Genomic DNA, 18,516 nt, shown 5'->3' on the forward strand with positions numbered 1-18,516 from the left:
TTACTGTGGAGATGATGATAAAATGAAAACAAGGCTCATAGCAGGATGAATGGGTATTCCAGGAACAAGAATGCTTCCTAGAATTCTCTGGTTTAGTTGCTAAGAAAGAAAGAAACATGTACTTGCAGGCACAGACAGAAACTTTGGTACTAAAGTGGCCTTTATATGATTACATCAGTTTAGCTGCTTTGATTTATTTGATTTGCTCAAGTGTAGTATGCCAGAACCAGTAATGCACTCATGTCCCTCAGCTATGAAAAGTGCTTTGTCAGCTAGACGTACACAATTCTGTTCGCTTATTCCAGTGCACCACGTCTGCATAGCAAACCCAGCAACCAAACTCAGTGTATCTCACTGATTTCACAGAAATACATGTACCAGTCAAAAGTTTTTGAAAAGTAAGATTATTAATGACTTTTTAAGAAGTCTCTTCTGCTCACCAAGCTTGCATTTATTTGATTGAAGTACAGCAAAAACCGTTCAATTTTGAAACGTTTTACCATTTAAAGTAACTGTTCTCTATTTGAATATATTTATTTAAAAAAAATTGTAAATATGTTCCTGTGAACATAAGCTGAATTTTAGCACCAGTCACATGATCCTTCAGAAATCGTTCTAATATTCTGATTAGCATTTCAAAAAACATTTATTATTATTATGTTGAAAACAGCTGAGCAGAATTTTTTTCACAAGAATTCTTTTGTAACATTATAAATGTCTTTATAATCACTTTTGATCAATTTAAAGCATCCTTGCTTAATAAAGGTATTTACTATTAATTTATCCCCCCCAAAACAAACAAACAAACAAAACAAAAACCTAACTCCAAGTTTTTGAATGGTGTAGTGTATAATGTTACAAAAGCTTTTTATTTTAGATAAATGCTGGTCTTTGGATCTTTCTATTCATCAAAGAATGAAAAAATGTACTCAACTGTTTTAAATATTTATAGTAATAATGATAATAATAATAAATATTTATTGAACAGCAAATCAGCATATTAGAATGATTTCTGGAGGATCATGTGACACTGAAGACTGGAGTAATGATGCTGAAAATGTAGATTTGATCACAGGAATAAATTACATTTTAAAATATATTCAAATAGAAAAGAGTTATTTTAAATAGTAAAAATATTTCAAAATTTTACTGTTTTTGCTGTACTTTGTTTGCAGGTTTGGTGAGCAGAAGAGACTTCTTTTAAAAAAACAAAAAAAATCGTACTGTTCAAAAACTTTTGACTGGTAATGTAATATACACATTAACTTTAATCAATTAAATTAGAACCAAATTAATCCAAATTTCTAGTTTTAAGATTGTGTCAAATTCAGATTCTGACTCGGGTACAATGCATTTTATTCATATTTCTGATCTTTTTCAGTATTACTTTTTTTTTAAACTTAAAATATCTTTTTACATTTTTAAAATAGTAATATTTCACAATATATAATATTCTAGAGACTTTGCTTGTGCTCTGTTATCTTAAGTGATAATGGTACTATAAATGTGTTTCATTTAGTTTTATTGTTTGTTTTGGAGCTTCTGGATATAAACACAGGAACACAAGGAACCACTCCTATCGGTTAGTTGCTTTTTGTCTGTTCTTGCAATACCAGATTTATGGCTGAATTGATAGCATTCACTGACTCATTCACATATCAACGGTTGTAAATTGACTGCACATGATTATATACAAAGAAAACCTTTTGTCACGACCAAATTGTATCCTGGTGGAATTTCCAAGTGATAATGTGTTCAGAATTTGGTGAATATTGCTTTGATTCTCATGAATTCCCTGTAGAAGTGGCAAAAACAGTGTAACGTAGTGTGTCAGATTGTGTTTGGATAAAGTGACACATTTAGAAAGGATACAGAAGTTAATGACCTGTGCGACATAACTTAGCGACTCTCCCATAACAGGCTAACAAGTCGTGACAGGCCAGGTTTAAATGCTCAGGCGTTACTGCAGTGATTTTTCAAGTTTAAAAGAATGTGCATTGTTTCATGAAAATTACATTAGTGTCGCCTACAGTGACACTACAGATCAACCAAAACAACCATAGTCATAGTGTGACAAATTTACTGCAGCAAACAATTTCTCCACACTGCGAACTCCTATGCAGTGTGCCACAATAATGTGAATTAGAGACTACCTGATATAACCTTATGACCAGTGTGGCAAATAAACATGAACTTTTAAAAATATTTTTATTTCTGCTAATGCAATGTTAATTTTATTTTCAGTTTTGTTATTATTTATGCAATTTATTTATGCAGATATGTTTTTTTGCTTTATTCTGTCACTTCTGGTTATTACTTGATGCATGGTTTAACGCTGTAAACCATGAACATGAAATAATAGTTTGAAAAAGTGTCACATTTCATGCTTCAGGCTTTTATGGCTGACATAGTGTGATACAGTAGATTAGAGAATATGGAGCTCATACCCAAAGAACAACAACAAAAAAATCTAATATTTTCCGGAGGCACAAACTGAGCAGAAATATGCAATTTGATGCAGTTGCAGATATTTGTATAGCTAAAAAGTAAGATGAAACTCTTGTAGTTTGTAAGGTATGTCAGTAACATAGTTATAACCGTATAGCAGACTAAGGATATTTAAATACTTAGTTTTATAATCAAAGCTCTGAGTTTTTTATTCAAAACACATAATGCAATCCAACAATGACTGAGAGATTAACAAATAAATGCCATGGAAGCCAGTTTCGGCCACTGAATTTAAAAAAAGGGTAATTACAACTTTTTATTTAGCAATTTTGTGATACAAACTCGAATTTTGTGATACAAACTCGCAATTCAGACTTTTTTTTTCTCAGTATTGCGTGATATTGCGAAACAAAAACTTAGAATTGCGAGTTGCAAATTGCGAGGAAAAATGTTAGAATTGCGAGTCACAGTTCAGACTTTATAACGTGCAATTGCGAATTAAGGATTGTGAGATATAAGCAAGCAATTTTGAGAAAACATCCGTCTTCTATCCACTCAGAATTGGACTTAATAACTTGCAACTGTGAGAAAAAAGTCAGAATTGCGAATTTATATCTTGCAATAGCGAGTTTATATACTGCATTTCAAACTTTAAAACTTGGAATTGAGAGGTTATATCATGCAATTCTGAGAAAAAAGTCAGAATTGCAAGATATACAGTAAACAAGCAATTCTGACTTTTTTTCGTAGAATTACGAGTTTATATCTCGTAATTCTCACTTTAAAACATGCAATTGCAAGTTAAATGAGAATTGTGAGATATGAACGTGCAGTTCTGAGAAAATGTATTTTTTTCTCCTTAGAATTGGACATTATAACTCACAATTGCAGAAGAAATTTAGTTGCAAATTTATATCTCACAATAGCGAGTTTATATACGTCAGTTGAGACTTCATAACTCGCAATTGCGAGGAGAAACTCAATTGCAAGATTTAAACTCGCAATTCTGAAGAAAAATGTCAGAATTGCAAGATATAAACAAGCAGTTCTGACTTTTTTTCTTGGAATTACGATTGCAATTGCACGTTAAGTGAGAATTGTGAGATATGAGCTTGCAATTCTGAGAAAAAATTTATCGTTTGTATACCGCAATTCATACTTTATAACTCGCAGTTGCGAGTTTGTCTCATGCAGTTCTGAGAGACAAAAACATCAGTCTTTTTCCTCTCAGAAGTAGACATTATAACTCGCAACTGCAAGAAAAAAGTCATAATTGTGAGTTTACATTTAGCATCTTTATTTTTTCGCAATTCTGACATTATAACTCGCAATTCTGAGAAAAAATCCAGAATTCTCAAATTAAAACTTGAAATTGCAATCAGAATTGTGTCATTAAAAAGTTGCAATTACTTGTTTTTTTATTTTATTTTATTTTCTCAGTGGTGGAAACAGGCTTCCATAAAATGCTTCTCAGAAGTCTGATGCATAATTTTTGACCCTCACATTTTAATTTTTATAACAGTTATGTTGCTTCAGTCTAGTAGTGTTGATCTTTAAATATTACTAATGATTTAAAGTTTTATCTCATTTTTAAATTTTAAAATCTAGAGAAGATGACATGTATTTAAAATGACTAAATTACTTTTAGAAATACTTAAAAGGCATCAATCATACGACAGAAGGCATGTAAGTTTAGATCATGTGTATAGTTTAGAGGCCTTGTGTATTAGTTGTGTATTAAATATTATATAGTAGGCTTTATAGCGTTAAGGCAGCTCTAAGGAAACTATGGAATAGAACAAAATGCCATTTGTTTTATCTGTAATGGCAGGATGAAACATCATGTGAGAATGTTAAATGCAATAAAAACAAGAGTCATGATTTGCAGAGATGCTGGAAAGTAGGGTAGGAGGTGGAGAGCTTTGGATGAAATGAGTTCAGAAGGCTGTTATGTAACAGGCTCACAAAAACAGGAGAGCTTGGACGTGAACCTCACTTTTTCACTCGTCTCTCTCACTCGTGTTCCTCCCATAACCTCATTTGGTGAGCTCAATCTAACGTCCTTTCTGCACTTCAGCAGCTTATATTACTCGTCAGGCAGTTTCCATATACTCTGTTTCTCATTCCTTCAGATTTTCACTCATTTGAAAACTTGTTAGTGGAGTCCAATTTGAATCAAACTGAGGGGATTAGTTGTATAATCTTGTTTTGTGCGTCTGGCTCTCGTGTGGATATCATTTTGATGACTTTATGGCAGTGCGATCCCATGCGTCATCGTAGAAATACAGACAGCTTGAAAAGTAGTCCGCTAGGGCCTGTTTTTCTTGCTAGTGCTGGAAATGAAGTAACAATGATGTTGTTTTTCACTGGGTGATTGAAAGCAGAAAGGAAAATAACAGGAGGAAAGTGTGTTTTGATGTGGGACGAATATCTAACGATAAAAAGAAAAGAACAACATGAATGCAGTAGAAAACGAACCGCTCCATTTTGAGAATGCGGAAATGTTTTGCACGACTTTAAATATATACCAAAATAATTAGCGGTTGTTATGGAAGGGCTCATGCTAAGTTAATCTCAAAATAATGTCGTAAATATAAAAGCGGATGTGGCAGCTGCAAAAACTTTCAGTTTGGTGCTCCACCCTAAGTTAACCTTGACCAATAATGATCAACCAGCAATGATTCTGAAGAGTTTATTTGCTTTGCGTGTAATAAAAATGACGTGTCATTACTCATTTGGGTGTTTTTGATCTGTCTGAGTGCCTGGTGAACTTTAACTTCATTATTTGATAATTGATAAAGATTGTGTTTTGTTCTTTGCGGCGACTTATGAGCAGTAGATTTCCTCTGTGGTCATTCGGCACTTCGCGGTGCTGGGCCCTTGTGGTTAGTGACAGCATGAGCGTCAACTGCTATGAATTCCCAACAAGTGATGATGACAGCGATGAGCTTGTGGGCTAAAAGCAGATCACGGTAATGTTTTTGTCTCTGGGGAGTCTGTGGTCTTCATTTCCCTGTAATATAGAAAAGATTATATGACTGTTTACATTAGCATATTCAATCTGAACGCAATATACAGTGGTCAGAGACAATCTGGATTTTTCCTGCTTATTACACATAGGTCTTCTCAAAGTAATAGTTTACACAAAAATGACACTGTCTCACCTTAATGTCATTCCAAACCTATTTGACTTACTTTTTTTTGTTCCAATGTTATTTAGAATTTTTTTAGTTCATAAAGTCAGTTTAGATCAACATGTGTGTGAGTAAACTGACAATTTTTTTTATTTTTGAATGAGCTGTCCCTTTAAATAATTAACATACTTTATCCATATTTTTGCATTCTGGAATTCTGTTTTTTTGTGTGTTTTTTCTTCTAAAATGTTCGAGTCATGTTTGCAAGATCTGTAGCGCTAGGATAGCAGTGGGTAACCCTATCCAGTGCTTGCACAGGTGATACTGAGCTGAATATAGAGCCTTTTGGCCAGCTGGCCTTACTATTTAAAACTGAGAGAGGACCCGGGTGGGGGGATGAGGGGGTTCGCCAGCAGTCCAACATGTGCGTGTGTGTGAGCCTGTCATGTCCTGACAGGCAAACTCCTGTACATTATCTGCTAGTAAGAAAGGAAAGGTCAAAGGAGACCTACATTCTTTCTGTGACCTCCTTCCTTCCACTCTCTCTGCTCATGTCGCTGGGACTCTCGAGAGCCTTGCATGACACCATTTCTGAGAGCAATATGAGAGTTTTGCATATTAAATACCTTGTGAAATATGAACTATGTGTTGGCTTGTTAACAGTGACGTATGTGAGGGTTGGTGGTTGTTGTTTTTTTTTTTTGCAGATTTTTTTACTTGTGCATGTGAGAAATGCAATTACAAGTATATAGTTTGTGAACATAATATAAAAGAACTGAGATGACATTTTTTGACTGTATATAAATTGTGGTGTTACTGTTTATGAAAAAGTAACACTAACAGTTGGAAAAATCTACATTTTTTATGACTCCAAAAGTAAATAAAATGTCTGCCCTGGAATATACTAATTACTTTTGGTCTGTAATTCATATTGTATTAGCAGTAGAATTTAAAAATATATGACAAATTCTTTGTATTATTGCACTACTGTTCAGAAATGTTTATGTCAGGGTTGGGGTCAATTCAGGAATGAACTCAACAATTCCAATTCAAAGAAGGAAATGGAATTGGAATTGGAATTCAACAACAATTACAGGAAACAGAGTTGGAATTGAATTGGAATTACAGGAAGTGGAATTAAATTCAGGGAAATTCCACTGAATTCCGTTTATTGCTGTTTCTGAGCATTTATTTGTGATTGCATTTAGAGACATACATTTGAACTTTATTTATGATGCTTTACAAATACCAAGTAATGTATGAAATAGAGTTGATCAAATGCAAGTAAATAAAAATGAGAACTGTACATTATGAATTAATAATTGAATGACAGTTGTGATAAGTTTCTGGATGTACTATACATTCAATATATGATTACCACATAATATATGTCTCAACTCACAAAAAAAATGAGTCATGTTCATTCATGTATTTCATTCACTTTTTATTGCATCGAATTATTATCATTTCCTGAAAATTGTCATCGCTAAGATTGCATCTCTCAGGCCTAAATATCTCATGTGGAATTTAGTGGTATTTATTTGATTTCAATTCTGTTTCCTGACATTCCAATTCCATTTCCTGTCAGCTGCATGCAATTCCAATTCCATTCCAGGAAGTGAATTGGAATTTACCATTCATTCTCAATTCAATTCATGAATGGCCCCAACCCTGGTTTATGTATATAATTAAAAAAATATATATACATTGTCGTTCAAAAGTTTGGGATCAGTAAGAGTTGTTTTTTAATCTTTAGGCTTATTATGGCTGCATTTTAAAATGCAGAAAAACATCAATATTGTGTATTATTATGACAATTTAAAATAATGGTTTTCTATATTAATGTACTTTAAAATATAATTTATTCCTGTGATGCAAAGCTGAATTTTCAGCATCATTACTCTGGTCTTCAGTGTCATGATCCTCCAGAAATCATTATAATGTGCGGATTATATTATTGTTATTAATAGCAGTTGTGCTGCTTACGATGTTTGAAACCTGTGGTTCTTTATTCAGGATTCTTTGATGAATACAAAGTATTTTATTCAAATATTTCATTAAACAGCATTTATTTCAAATACAATAAATAGAAATTTTCTAACAATAAGTCTTTACTATTAGTTTTTTATCAATTTAATACATCCTTGCTGCATTAAAGTATTTATTTCTATAAAAAAAGAAAAATTTACTGACCCTGAATGTTTAAACTGTAGTTTATATTGTTACAAAGGGTTTCTGTTTTAAATAAATGCTGTTCCTTTTAACTTTTTATTCATCAAAGAATCTTCAAGGTTCCAAAAAATAATAATCAGCACAACTGTTTTAAACATAATAATAATAATAAATGTTAGAATGATTTTTAAGTCTGCGCCGACGCCCTTGTGGTTGGTGCGCCAACATGTTGCGTGGCTGTGCTCGCGGCAACCTGGGTTCGATTCCCGAGGTCCTTTGGCGATCCCGCCCCACTCTCTCCTCCCAGTACTTTTCTATCTGCTCTCTACTGTCCTATCTAATAGAAAAAGTCATAAAAGCCCCACAAAAAATATAATAAAAAAAAAAAGAATGATTTCTAAAGGATCATGTGACAAGAAGACTGAAATAATGATGCTGAAAATTCAGCTTTGCATGACATAGATCATATTTTAATGTATATTAAACAATAGAAAAGTTATTTTACATTGTAATAATATTTTACAATATACCTATTTTTCTGTATTTTTGATCAAATAAATGTAGTCGTGATGAGCATAAGAAACTTATTTTAAAAATATGAAAAATCCTTCTGATTTTTAAAACAAAAAAAAGTTTAGTTAGAAAGGATGCATTAACTTGATCAAAAGTAGCAAAATAAAGACTTATATTGTTGCAAAACTCAAAACAAATACTGCTCTTTTTTTAACTTTTCAACAAATGCATACTGAAAATAATTAACAAATCAAGAAAATTATTAGGCAGCACAGTTGTTTTCAACTTTGATAAATGTTACTTCAGAGCAAAATCAACATATTAGAATGATTTCTCAATTATCATGTGACGCTAAAGAATCACGCTAAAGAAATTCAGCTTTGCCATCACAGGAATAAATTACATTTGAAGCTGCAGTACGTAACTTTTTTTGTCTTCAAAATTTGCGGATATAATAAGCAAGTACATCATCCATTTTCCAGACCGTATTTCTGGCATATCCTGAATCACTGCATAACACCTATAAGAAGTTTTTATGTTCAGACTATTTAGACTGATTCTGGTAGGAACTGCTGCGGAGTAGCCCAGTACCTGCATGATTCGTCATAGACATGAACAGAAAGTAGCAGCCCCGGAAGTTCTTCCGCAAGATGCATGCAGTTCTGTTTATTACCCACTAGAGTGCCAAAAGTTATGAAATATAGCTTTAAATTTGTAATAATAATTCACAGTATTAGTTTTGCAGCCTTGGTGAGCATAAGAGACTAACGTACCCTACTTTTAAATGTTGGTGTGTTTATATATATATATATATATATATATATATATATATGCTGTCCTAATGAACCAGTGAAAAAGAGCTGAGGGGGTGAATGGGGGTCTGCCAGATTGTAGCGCGTAAACGAGAGGCAACAGCTGAGCCGAAGTGAGCAGTCATTGGCACTCAGCAGACCCTCCTCTCTGTTTGAGGGCGAGAGACGCGCTGTTCTGTGAATGTCTTCTGCTCAGTGCAGAGCAGGCTCTGTGCTCTGCCGTCCTCACCTATGTGCTTCAGCTTCATTTTCTGCCTCTGCGTGACGCAGCTGCAGAGCCTCTGCATCAACCTTTGAGGACAAAACCGAGGATCAGATTTTTGGATGCGGAAGAAACCGAGCTGTCTGTTCTCCAATTCTGTGATTTGAAACGCTGTAAATACCGTTGTTGTGGACTAACATACCTGCTACGGAAATCTTTGCATTTTCCTCACTTTGGACCACCAATGGAATATCAGTTTTAACTTCTTTTGAGACTTTAACACTGGATCCAAACATGCTGGACACAAACCACTGCCTTCACATTGACACTTCCTCTTTTGAGGATCAACCAATCCGAAATGAAGATAAGATGTCTTTAAGTTTGGACTGTGACAGACATGCATATCATAGCCTTAAAGAAGGTGGGCATTTTATGCTTTCATACAGTATAAATAAGGAACCCTGCAGGGTGTGCACATTAATTCGTTAAATTTAGCTTCGTTCGCGTTTATCCTCCGTCTTAATGCATCAGAACTGATTATTCTAGTGTCTTAGTGCTGAGATCACCGCAGCTGCTCGTCCAGAGCCAAGAGCAAGCACCGGTTGACCTGTAAACCGTGCCAGGCCTGGGGTCTTTGAGGACAGTCAGCAAGAGGCGTGTTTAATTAAGACCCCAGACACACAAGCTCTTAGATTAACCCAGTTGTCTGTATGATTCGATTCTTTTCCGCCCTTTTGTTTCAAGATGTTGACGCCACACTTTCCAGGTCTCCCACGGAATTTTCCAGCCTGGCGAAGAGAGTGTTGGCATTTAAAAGTGTCTGATTGATTTACAGTATCAGGCCAGGTTCTCGGAGAGGTGCGAGAGGGCTTGTGTTTCTTCTTCGGCGGGTACAAAAATAGTGCTGAGCAGCTCTAAGGAGTGGGTGGTCAAAAACAGCTGCTAAGATGAAGTGGGAATAGGACGACTTTAGAACAAATAGTGAAACTTTTTGTATTCACTTTGCAAGTGAGAACCAGAGTGGGTGTTCTGGGATTTTACAGGAACTTGTGACAAAAAGGGGCCCTGATTGAAAAGCGCAGGATTCACATCCTCACAGTTGATCACCAAATTGACAGCCATTGGTTTTTGGCACTTTACTCACTTCCAAAAGGGGTTTTCACAAGAACCGTTCAATGAGCAGAAAAATTTACAGATAATTTACTCACCCCCTTGTCATCCAAGATGTTCAAGTCTTTCTTTCTTCAGTTGATAAGAAATTGTTTTTTGAGGAAAACATTTCAGGAATTACCTCCATATAGTGGACTTCAATGGTGCCCCCAAGTTTGAACTTCCAAAATCATCACGGAGACCAGATGAGCATTTGAGGTTCAAAAGTATATAAATTGTCAATTTGTTTAGAAAATGACCAATCGTTTCGCTAGATAAGACCCTTCTTTCTTGGCTGGGATCGTTTGAAACTGTGTTTAAACTGTATTTTGGAAGTTCAAACTTGCTGGCACCATTGAAGTCCACTATATGGAGATAATTCCTGAAATGTTTTCGTCAAGAAACATCATTTCTTTACGACTGATGAAAAAAAGACATGGACATCTGGGATGACAAGGAGGTGAGTAAATTATCTGTAAATTTTTGTTCTCCTTTAATAATCTAAAGTGCCTTTCTCCACCATGAAGAACCTTTTGTACATTGGAAAGTTTCCATGAATGTTAAAGGTTCTTGCCAATGAAGAACTTTTATTTTGTATTTATGGTTTATGTAGCAAAAAGGAGTGTTTGGTAGGTCTTGGCATGCGCAAGCGATGTTCTGGTTTCCTTTTCCCCAGACGCTGTGAGTATGAAGGTCAGAACAGCTGACTAATGCACACAAAGCAGTGCCATGTGGGTGATGATGTCATTGTATTAGGACTGTCAGGTGCATGCTTGCCTCTAAAGCATCCAGGGATGCCATCAGTACTCACGGGCCACATCCCTCCCAACGTGACATTTGACATAATACTAACTGTAACGGCTTTTCACAGAACAAAGCCATAACAAATCTCTCGTGCTGTCTGCACACCACCCTCTTTATAATCATTGAGCAACTTACCCGGTGTGTTGTGCCAGAACGTAAGTTCCTGATTCAAAGAACGCCTATTGCCTCTTGGTTGTGCTTTTTGAATTCAGAAAAGTAGTTGAGTGTGGTGAAACGGGAAGTGTGAAAAACCACCCAAACAACCTAAACATTCACAGTCCCTCCCCTTAGCATTCACTCTTTAGTTAGAAAGAAACTGCAAAAGGGCCCTTTTGAGCTCTTGTCCTGACTGTGTTGTAGTCACCTGGCTCCAGCTGTCCTGATGTGAATATCGAATCTGTCATTCTCTGTAACTGAACCCTTTTCCTCTTTCCTCATGCAGTTCTTCAGCTCAAACTACAACAGAGAAGGACGCGAGAGGAGCTGGTCAGCCAAGGAATCATGCCTCGTAAGTCAGATTTTACTCTTACAGTTATACCAAACATCACATCACAGCGAAAGCAGAATGTGTAGAATTGATAGGTTCATTTTGGGAATGTTTGTAAATGCTGGATATACAGTTGCTTTATAAAGAGTTTGGGAACTGAAGTCAATGTATAAATGTCTTTGCAAAACATATATAGCAATTTTAAACTAATGACATTTATAGTAATACAGCACAAACACAAATTTCAGATTATAAAACAATATGTGCAAATTTAAGAAATTAAAGCAGATAATCAACATGATGCTGATAACTTCTGTCTGATATACTTTATTTAGCAAGTCTAATAATTGTAAAATTTATGCCATGGAACACACCAACAGTCTGCCCCAAACTGCATATTTCTTTTCAGTTTTGGCCTCTGAATAAAATTAAGATGTATTTTCATCTTCAAGTCTGAGCGCCACATTCTCACTATGAGCCATAAAAGTCTGGTGTGTCAAATGTGACCCTGGACCACAAAATCAGTCATAAGGGTCAAATTGTGACATCTGAAAGCGAAAGCTAAATAAATAAGCTTTCCATTGATATGTGATTTGTTAGGATAGGACAATATTTGGCTATGATACAACTATTTGAAAATCTGGCATCTGAGGATCCAAAAAGATCAAAATATTGAGAAAATTAAGAAAGTTGTGCAAAAGAAGTTCTTAGCAATGCATATTACTAATGAAAAATTAATATTTACGGTAGGAAATTTACAAAATATCTTAATCTTAATTTAATATCCTAATGATTTTTAATATAAAAGGCATAAAATCGATCAGTTTGACCCGTACAATGTCTTTTTGGCTATTGCTACAAATATACACGTGCTACTTAAGACTTAAAGGTCACTAATATAATACAAAGCATAAAATACATATGCAAAGGGTTGCTTTTATATTTTTCTGACTAATATCAGGTTTTATTTGGTGAAACAAATTGTGAATGTGTTAAACTATACTTGTGGTTACTGACAGGAAAATCACTTTTGCACCAGCTGATTTAAAAATAATTGCAAGAATGGCTTTCTGAGAAAATCTAGCAACATGTTTTCAGAAGACACTTGCATTGATATTTAGTATGCAGACATTTATACATTAAGTGTGACTTGAGTGTCCAAAACATTATGAGGCCACTATATATTCTAAGCTAGGTATAATGACAGTATTCCGAGATATTTGTTACACAATTTAGCCACAATGACAGGCATACTCTTTATATGCTACTATTTGCTGGTATGTCAATAAGTTGCCGTTGTGGTGCAGCTATGGCCGCAAGTATTTCATGGTACTATTAAGGATATTGCAACATTCACTGCCACTCATTCTGCATGAAGTCGACAATGAAAAGAAATCGTCAATGTAGCAGTCAACACTCATTCAAATCCAAAAATTCTGAGCTGCTAGTTTGTGCGTTATGCTGCATATTGCAGCATAAACATGTATTTTGCTTATAGGCTCCAGCGGGTGTTAATGGACGGGACTGTTCTCTAGATATAGAAGACTGACTCTTGATTACCAACACGCAGTCATTGTGAAAGGGCCTGTTGTGTTATCAGGTGGATCTACTTCCCCTATTGTTTCCACTTCCTTATTCAGTGTTCTGCTCATCAGGCAAGAGGATTTGCAGTCTTCACACTGTGCTGTCTATGTGGCCTCTGTGGGAAGGAGGAAGTGCTTATGCAGCTCTAGCTTTGCTCTTTAAAACGCGACAGCCAAAAATGAGTTGTTTGGTTAACTTTAAGCAGCGCTAAACATATGCTGTACAGTGTTAATTGACAATTGCACTTGCCAAAATACTTAATATATAATATATTAAGAATTCATCACTGTTTAATGTATCTCTATTTAGAGTAGCTGACACATAATGTGTCAATACCATAACCATATCAGTCCATAGTGCCTCGATTTTGATCTTCCAAAATGCAGTTTAAATGCGGCTTCAAACGATCCCAGCCGAGGAAGAAGGGTTTTATCTAGTAAATAAAACTAAATAATATTATAATATTAATATTACACAGAAATTATGCTCTGTAAGGTAGCAAGGCTACATTTATTTGATCAGAAACTCAGGCCTTCAAGCTGATAAAACTTTAAAAACCCCAAACGTTGTATGGTACTGTTTACGGTTTATTTCTGTGAGCCTCTTTTGCATAGAGACTAGGTGGATGATCATTACTAACCCTGCCTTGTGGTTTCAGAAATTTTAAGGTAGTTACTCAAGCTTGGCTGTTACATCACATGCTGTCCCTTTCATAGTACAGCTCAATCACATGTGCAGTTACTGTCCTTGTTAGTAAATATATATTGTACATTCACTGTACAAGTACAGTTTACTACCAATTTATGAATATACTTGTTTGGTATACTGTAAGATGACCAGTAGCAATCTAGTTATTTAAAAAGTGCATTTTTAAAAGGTAAAGAGTAGGTAAGGTAAAGAGTAATAAAAATAACTGTGTTATAGTTGAGGTTTACTTACCCCCTTTCAGAATCTGCAAAATGTTAATTCTTTTACCAAAATAAGAAAGATCATACAAAATGCATGTTGTTTATTTAGTACTGACCTGAATAAGATATTTCACATTATAGATGTTTACATATAGTCCACAAGAGAACATAATAGATAAATTTAGAAAAATGACCCGATTCAAAAGTTTACATCCCCTTGATTCTTAAAGGATAAGTCCACTTCCAGAACAAAAATGTACATATAATGTACTCACCCCCTTGTCATCCAAGATGTTCATGTCTTTCTTTTTTCAGCCGTAAAGAAATTGTTTTTGAGGAAAACATTTCAGGATTTTTCTCCATATAGTGGACTGATATGGTGCCCCGATTTTTGAACTTTTAAAATGCAATCTAGCAAAACGATCGGTTATTTTCACTAAAAAAATACAATTTAAATACTTTTTAGTCTCAAACGCTCGTCTTGCCTTTTTCTGCCTGAACTCTGTGTATTCTGGCTCAAGACAGTTAGGATATGTCGAAAAACTCCGATCGTATTTTCTCCCTCAACTTCAAAAATCATCTAAAAACATCCTACATCACTGCAGAAGTACCGACCCAGTCTTTGCAAAGTGAGCATGCAATCATTTCGCTAGATAAGACCCTTCTTCATTGGCTGCTATCATTTACAACTGCATTTGGGATTGTTTGAAGCCACATTTAAACTGCATTTTGGAAGTTCAAACTCGGGGCACCATAGAAGTCCACTATATGGAAAAAAATCCAAAAATGTTTATTCAAGTACCAGGGTTTGGGCCATTCATGAATGGAATTGAGAATGAATGGTAAATTCCAATTCACTTCCTGGAATGGAATTGGAATTGGAATTGCATGCAGCTGACAGGAAATGGAATTGGAATTGAATTGGAATGTCAGGAAACAGAATTGAAATCAAATAAATTCCACTAAATTCCACTTGAGATATTTAGGCCTGAGAGATGCAATCTTAGCAATGCCAAATTTCAGGAAATGATGATAATTTGATGCAATAAAAAGTGAATGAAATACATGAATGAACATGACTCATTTTTTTGTGAGTTGAGACATATATTATGTGGTAATCATATATTGAATGTATAGTACATCCAGAAACTTATCACAACTGTCATTCAATTATTAATTCATAATGTACAGTTCTCATTTTTATTTACTTGCATTTGATCAACTCTATTTCATACATTACTCGGTATTTGTAAAGCATCATAAATAAAGTTCAAATGTATGTCTCTAAATGCAATCACAAATAAATGCTCAGAAACAGCAATAAACGGAATTCAGTGGAATTTCCCTGAATTGAATTCCACTTCAATTCCAACTCTGTTTCCTGTAATTGTTGTTCAATTCCAATTCCAATTCCATTTCCTTCTTTGAATTGGAATTGTTGAGTCCTGAATTGACCCCAACCCTGTCAAGTACATTATCTGTCAGTTTTTGTTCGGGAAGTGGACTTGCTGTGTGCTGTGTTGTTACCTGAATGATCCACAGCTGTGTTTTTTTTTTTTTGTTCTTTAGTGATAGTTGTTCATGAGTCCCTTGTTTGTCCTGAACAGTTAAACTGCCTACTGTTCCTCAGAAAAATCCTTCAGGTTCCACAAATCGTTGGTTTTCAAATCAAATCAAATCAAATCACCTTTATTTATATACCGCCTTTAACAATACAGAATTGGTTTTCCAGCGTTTTTGTATATTTGAATCCTTTCCAAAAGTGACTGTATGATTTTGAGATCCATTTTTTCACAACTGAGAGACTCATATGCAACTATTACATAATAGTACGGTCGCTAAACAAAAGAACACAGCTGTGGATCATTCAGGTAACAACCGGTGTTCGAGGGTTTTCATGTCCACGAGTTGAACAGCCCCAGTAATGTGATTTTTACCCCCTGGAATTTTTTTTTTTTTTTACTGGGGGACACCCCTCGAAAAGCCATTAGGCTAGTTTTGAGTAGCAATTGGGCAGGTGTTGTTGTGAAAACCTGGCAACCCTGGTAACAACACAGTATTAAGAATCAAGGGGATGTAAACTTTTGTACCAGGTCATTTTTATAAATCCAACTAATATTTTCTTTTGTGGGCTATATGTAAACATCTTTTCTGTGAAATATCTTATTCAGGTCAGAACTCGATAAACAAAAACCATGTATTTTGCATATTCCCTTTTGTATGATTTTGCAGATTCTAAAAGGGGGGGTGTAAACTTTTGACATCAACTGTATATCTGTTAAAATACATTGATTCTGACTTCACAAGTGCAGTTTTTAAGGCAGATGGATATACACCCTTGCTGTTTTTACACTGAACTCCCTTTGTTCTTTCAGCAGGTCAATCTGATGCAAGGGGATGTTCTCTTTTTTCACATATGACCTTTTAGTGTGACCTTTAATGATGAAGTTTTTCATTCTCCTTAAGTAGTTCCTCAATATCAAATATGATTCATTAAGGGAAACAGGTGGGCTCAGATACGTGACTATGTGAACACTTGGAAGTCATGGCAGTGATTGAGTAAAAAACACTATATGCATTGGCCCATTGTTTGTGTTTGAGTACCTGGCAGTCACAGTGATCAAAATGTACATTCCTATGACTGAATATAATAAAGTAAGACTCTGTCTTTATTCTGTACACAGCACTGAAAAGTCCGGCTGCCTTCCACGAACAGAGGAAAAGTCTGGAGAGGGCACGCGTGAGTGACCTTATCTCTTTCTTTTTGAAGAATAAGATGTGTTTAAGAACGAAAAAAGTCACTTCTTGTCATCTTTGGTTGACACTTGTTTTTTTCTTTTACTGGTGCAGACTGAGGATTACCTGAAGAGGAAGATCAGGAGTCGGCCAGAGAGGTCAGAACTGGTCAGGATGCACATCCTCGAAGGTGAGTGTCACATCATTCTGTTTTAATTATGAAAATGAAGTATTTATTTAAATAAATCTATTGCATTGTAGATAGATTGCAATGTAATCTGTTGCAAGTCATGCTTCTGTTATGTAATTTCTGCCTATTGCAGAACTTTTTTCACAGACTGTGATGACAGAATTCCAGTTATTAACATAGATTAACACTAGGATGTTTGATGTTTTTAAAGAAGTCTCTTCTGCTCACCAAGTCCTGCGTTTATTTGATCCAAAGTACAGCAGAAACAGTACAATTTTGAAATATTTTTACTATTTAAAATAACCGTTTTCTATTTGAATATATTTTAAAATGTAATTTATTCCTGTGAACAAAGCTACATTTTCAGCATCATTCCTTCCAGTCTCCAGTGTCACATGATCCTTTAGAAATCATTCTAATATGCTGATTCCTTTTCAAGACACATTTTATTATTATCATCAATATTTAAAACAGCTGAGTACATTTTTTCAGGATTCTTTGATGAACAGAAAATATTAAGATATTAAGAAATAAAAAGATTTTGTAACATTATACAATATACCATTCAAAAAGTCAGTATCTCTTTTTTATGTAGAAATTATAGAAATTTAATGCTTTTATTTAGCAAAGACACTTTAAATTGATTAAAAGTGATGATTAAGACATTTAAAATGTTATTTTTCTATTTCAGATAAATACTGTCCTTAACTTTTTATTCATCAAAGAAACCTTAAAAAATTCTACTGTTTTCAATAATAAATGTTTTTTGAGCAGCAAATCAGAATATTAGAATGATGATCAAAAATCAGCTTTGAAATCACAGGAATAAATTACATTTTAAAATATATTTAAATAGAAAACAGTTGTTTTAAATAGTAAATATTTCAAAATTTTACAGCTTTTGCTGTACTTTGGATCAAATAAATGCAGGCCTAATGAGCAGAAGAGACTTCTTGAAAGAACATTAAAAATCTTACTGTTTAAAAACTTTTGACTGGTAATATATATATTTTACTTTTTAAAAAGTTTGTGCATTTTTAAAACTATGCTTTGTTATATTACCCTACCATTCCATTTCAGAAAGCTAGTTAATGCAGCTATGTGGGTGTTTCTAACAAAACAGCTGAGGGAGTGACAGCCAGTTTGGCATCTTTTTCTCTTCTAAATAACATAACCAGTCTCTCAGTATTGTTTTCTTCTTTTCAAAAGTCATGTTATTGAGGATTTATTTATTTTGATATTGGAAAAAAAGTGTGAAAGCAATGCATTTCTGTTTACCACTATACTGTAGACGTTTACACAACTATGACGGCTTCTGAGAAACCCAGAAATGTAAATGGGTCCATAACTATATTATTATCCTGACCTGTTCCTGTT

General features: G+C 34.6%; 1 protein-coding gene across 4 annotated transcripts in view; it reads left to right on the forward strand.

The window, feature by feature from the left end:
- The window catches only part of mrtfab (myocardin related transcription factor Ab), a 47,173-nt gene that overhangs the window by 18,518 nt on the left and 10,139 nt on the right, over positions 1–18,516 (forward strand). For 2 of the 4 annotated variants that reach the window (XM_051125008.1, XM_051125010.1), the window contains exons 1-4: positions 9,233–9,702; positions 11,677–11,742; positions 16,898–16,953; positions 17,064–17,139. In XM_051125008.1, the coding sequence (XP_050980965.1) occupies positions 9,576–9,702; positions 11,677–11,742; positions 16,898–16,953; positions 17,064–17,139 (325 nt within the window). In that variant the 5' untranslated portion in view covers positions 9,233–9,575. Of the gene's footprint in view, positions 1–9,232; positions 9,703–11,676; positions 11,743–16,897; positions 16,954–17,063; positions 17,140–18,516 lie in introns of those variants that run through there. The other 2 variants (XM_051125009.1, XM_051125011.1) reach the window with 1 other exon arrangement.

The sequence above is a fragment of the Labeo rohita genome, chromosome 12 (assembly GCF_022985175.1).
Source record: "Labeo rohita strain BAU-BD-2019 chromosome 12, IGBB_LRoh.1.0, whole genome shotgun sequence".
Lineage (NCBI taxonomy): Eukaryota > Metazoa > Chordata > Actinopteri > Cypriniformes > Cyprinidae > Labeo > Labeo rohita.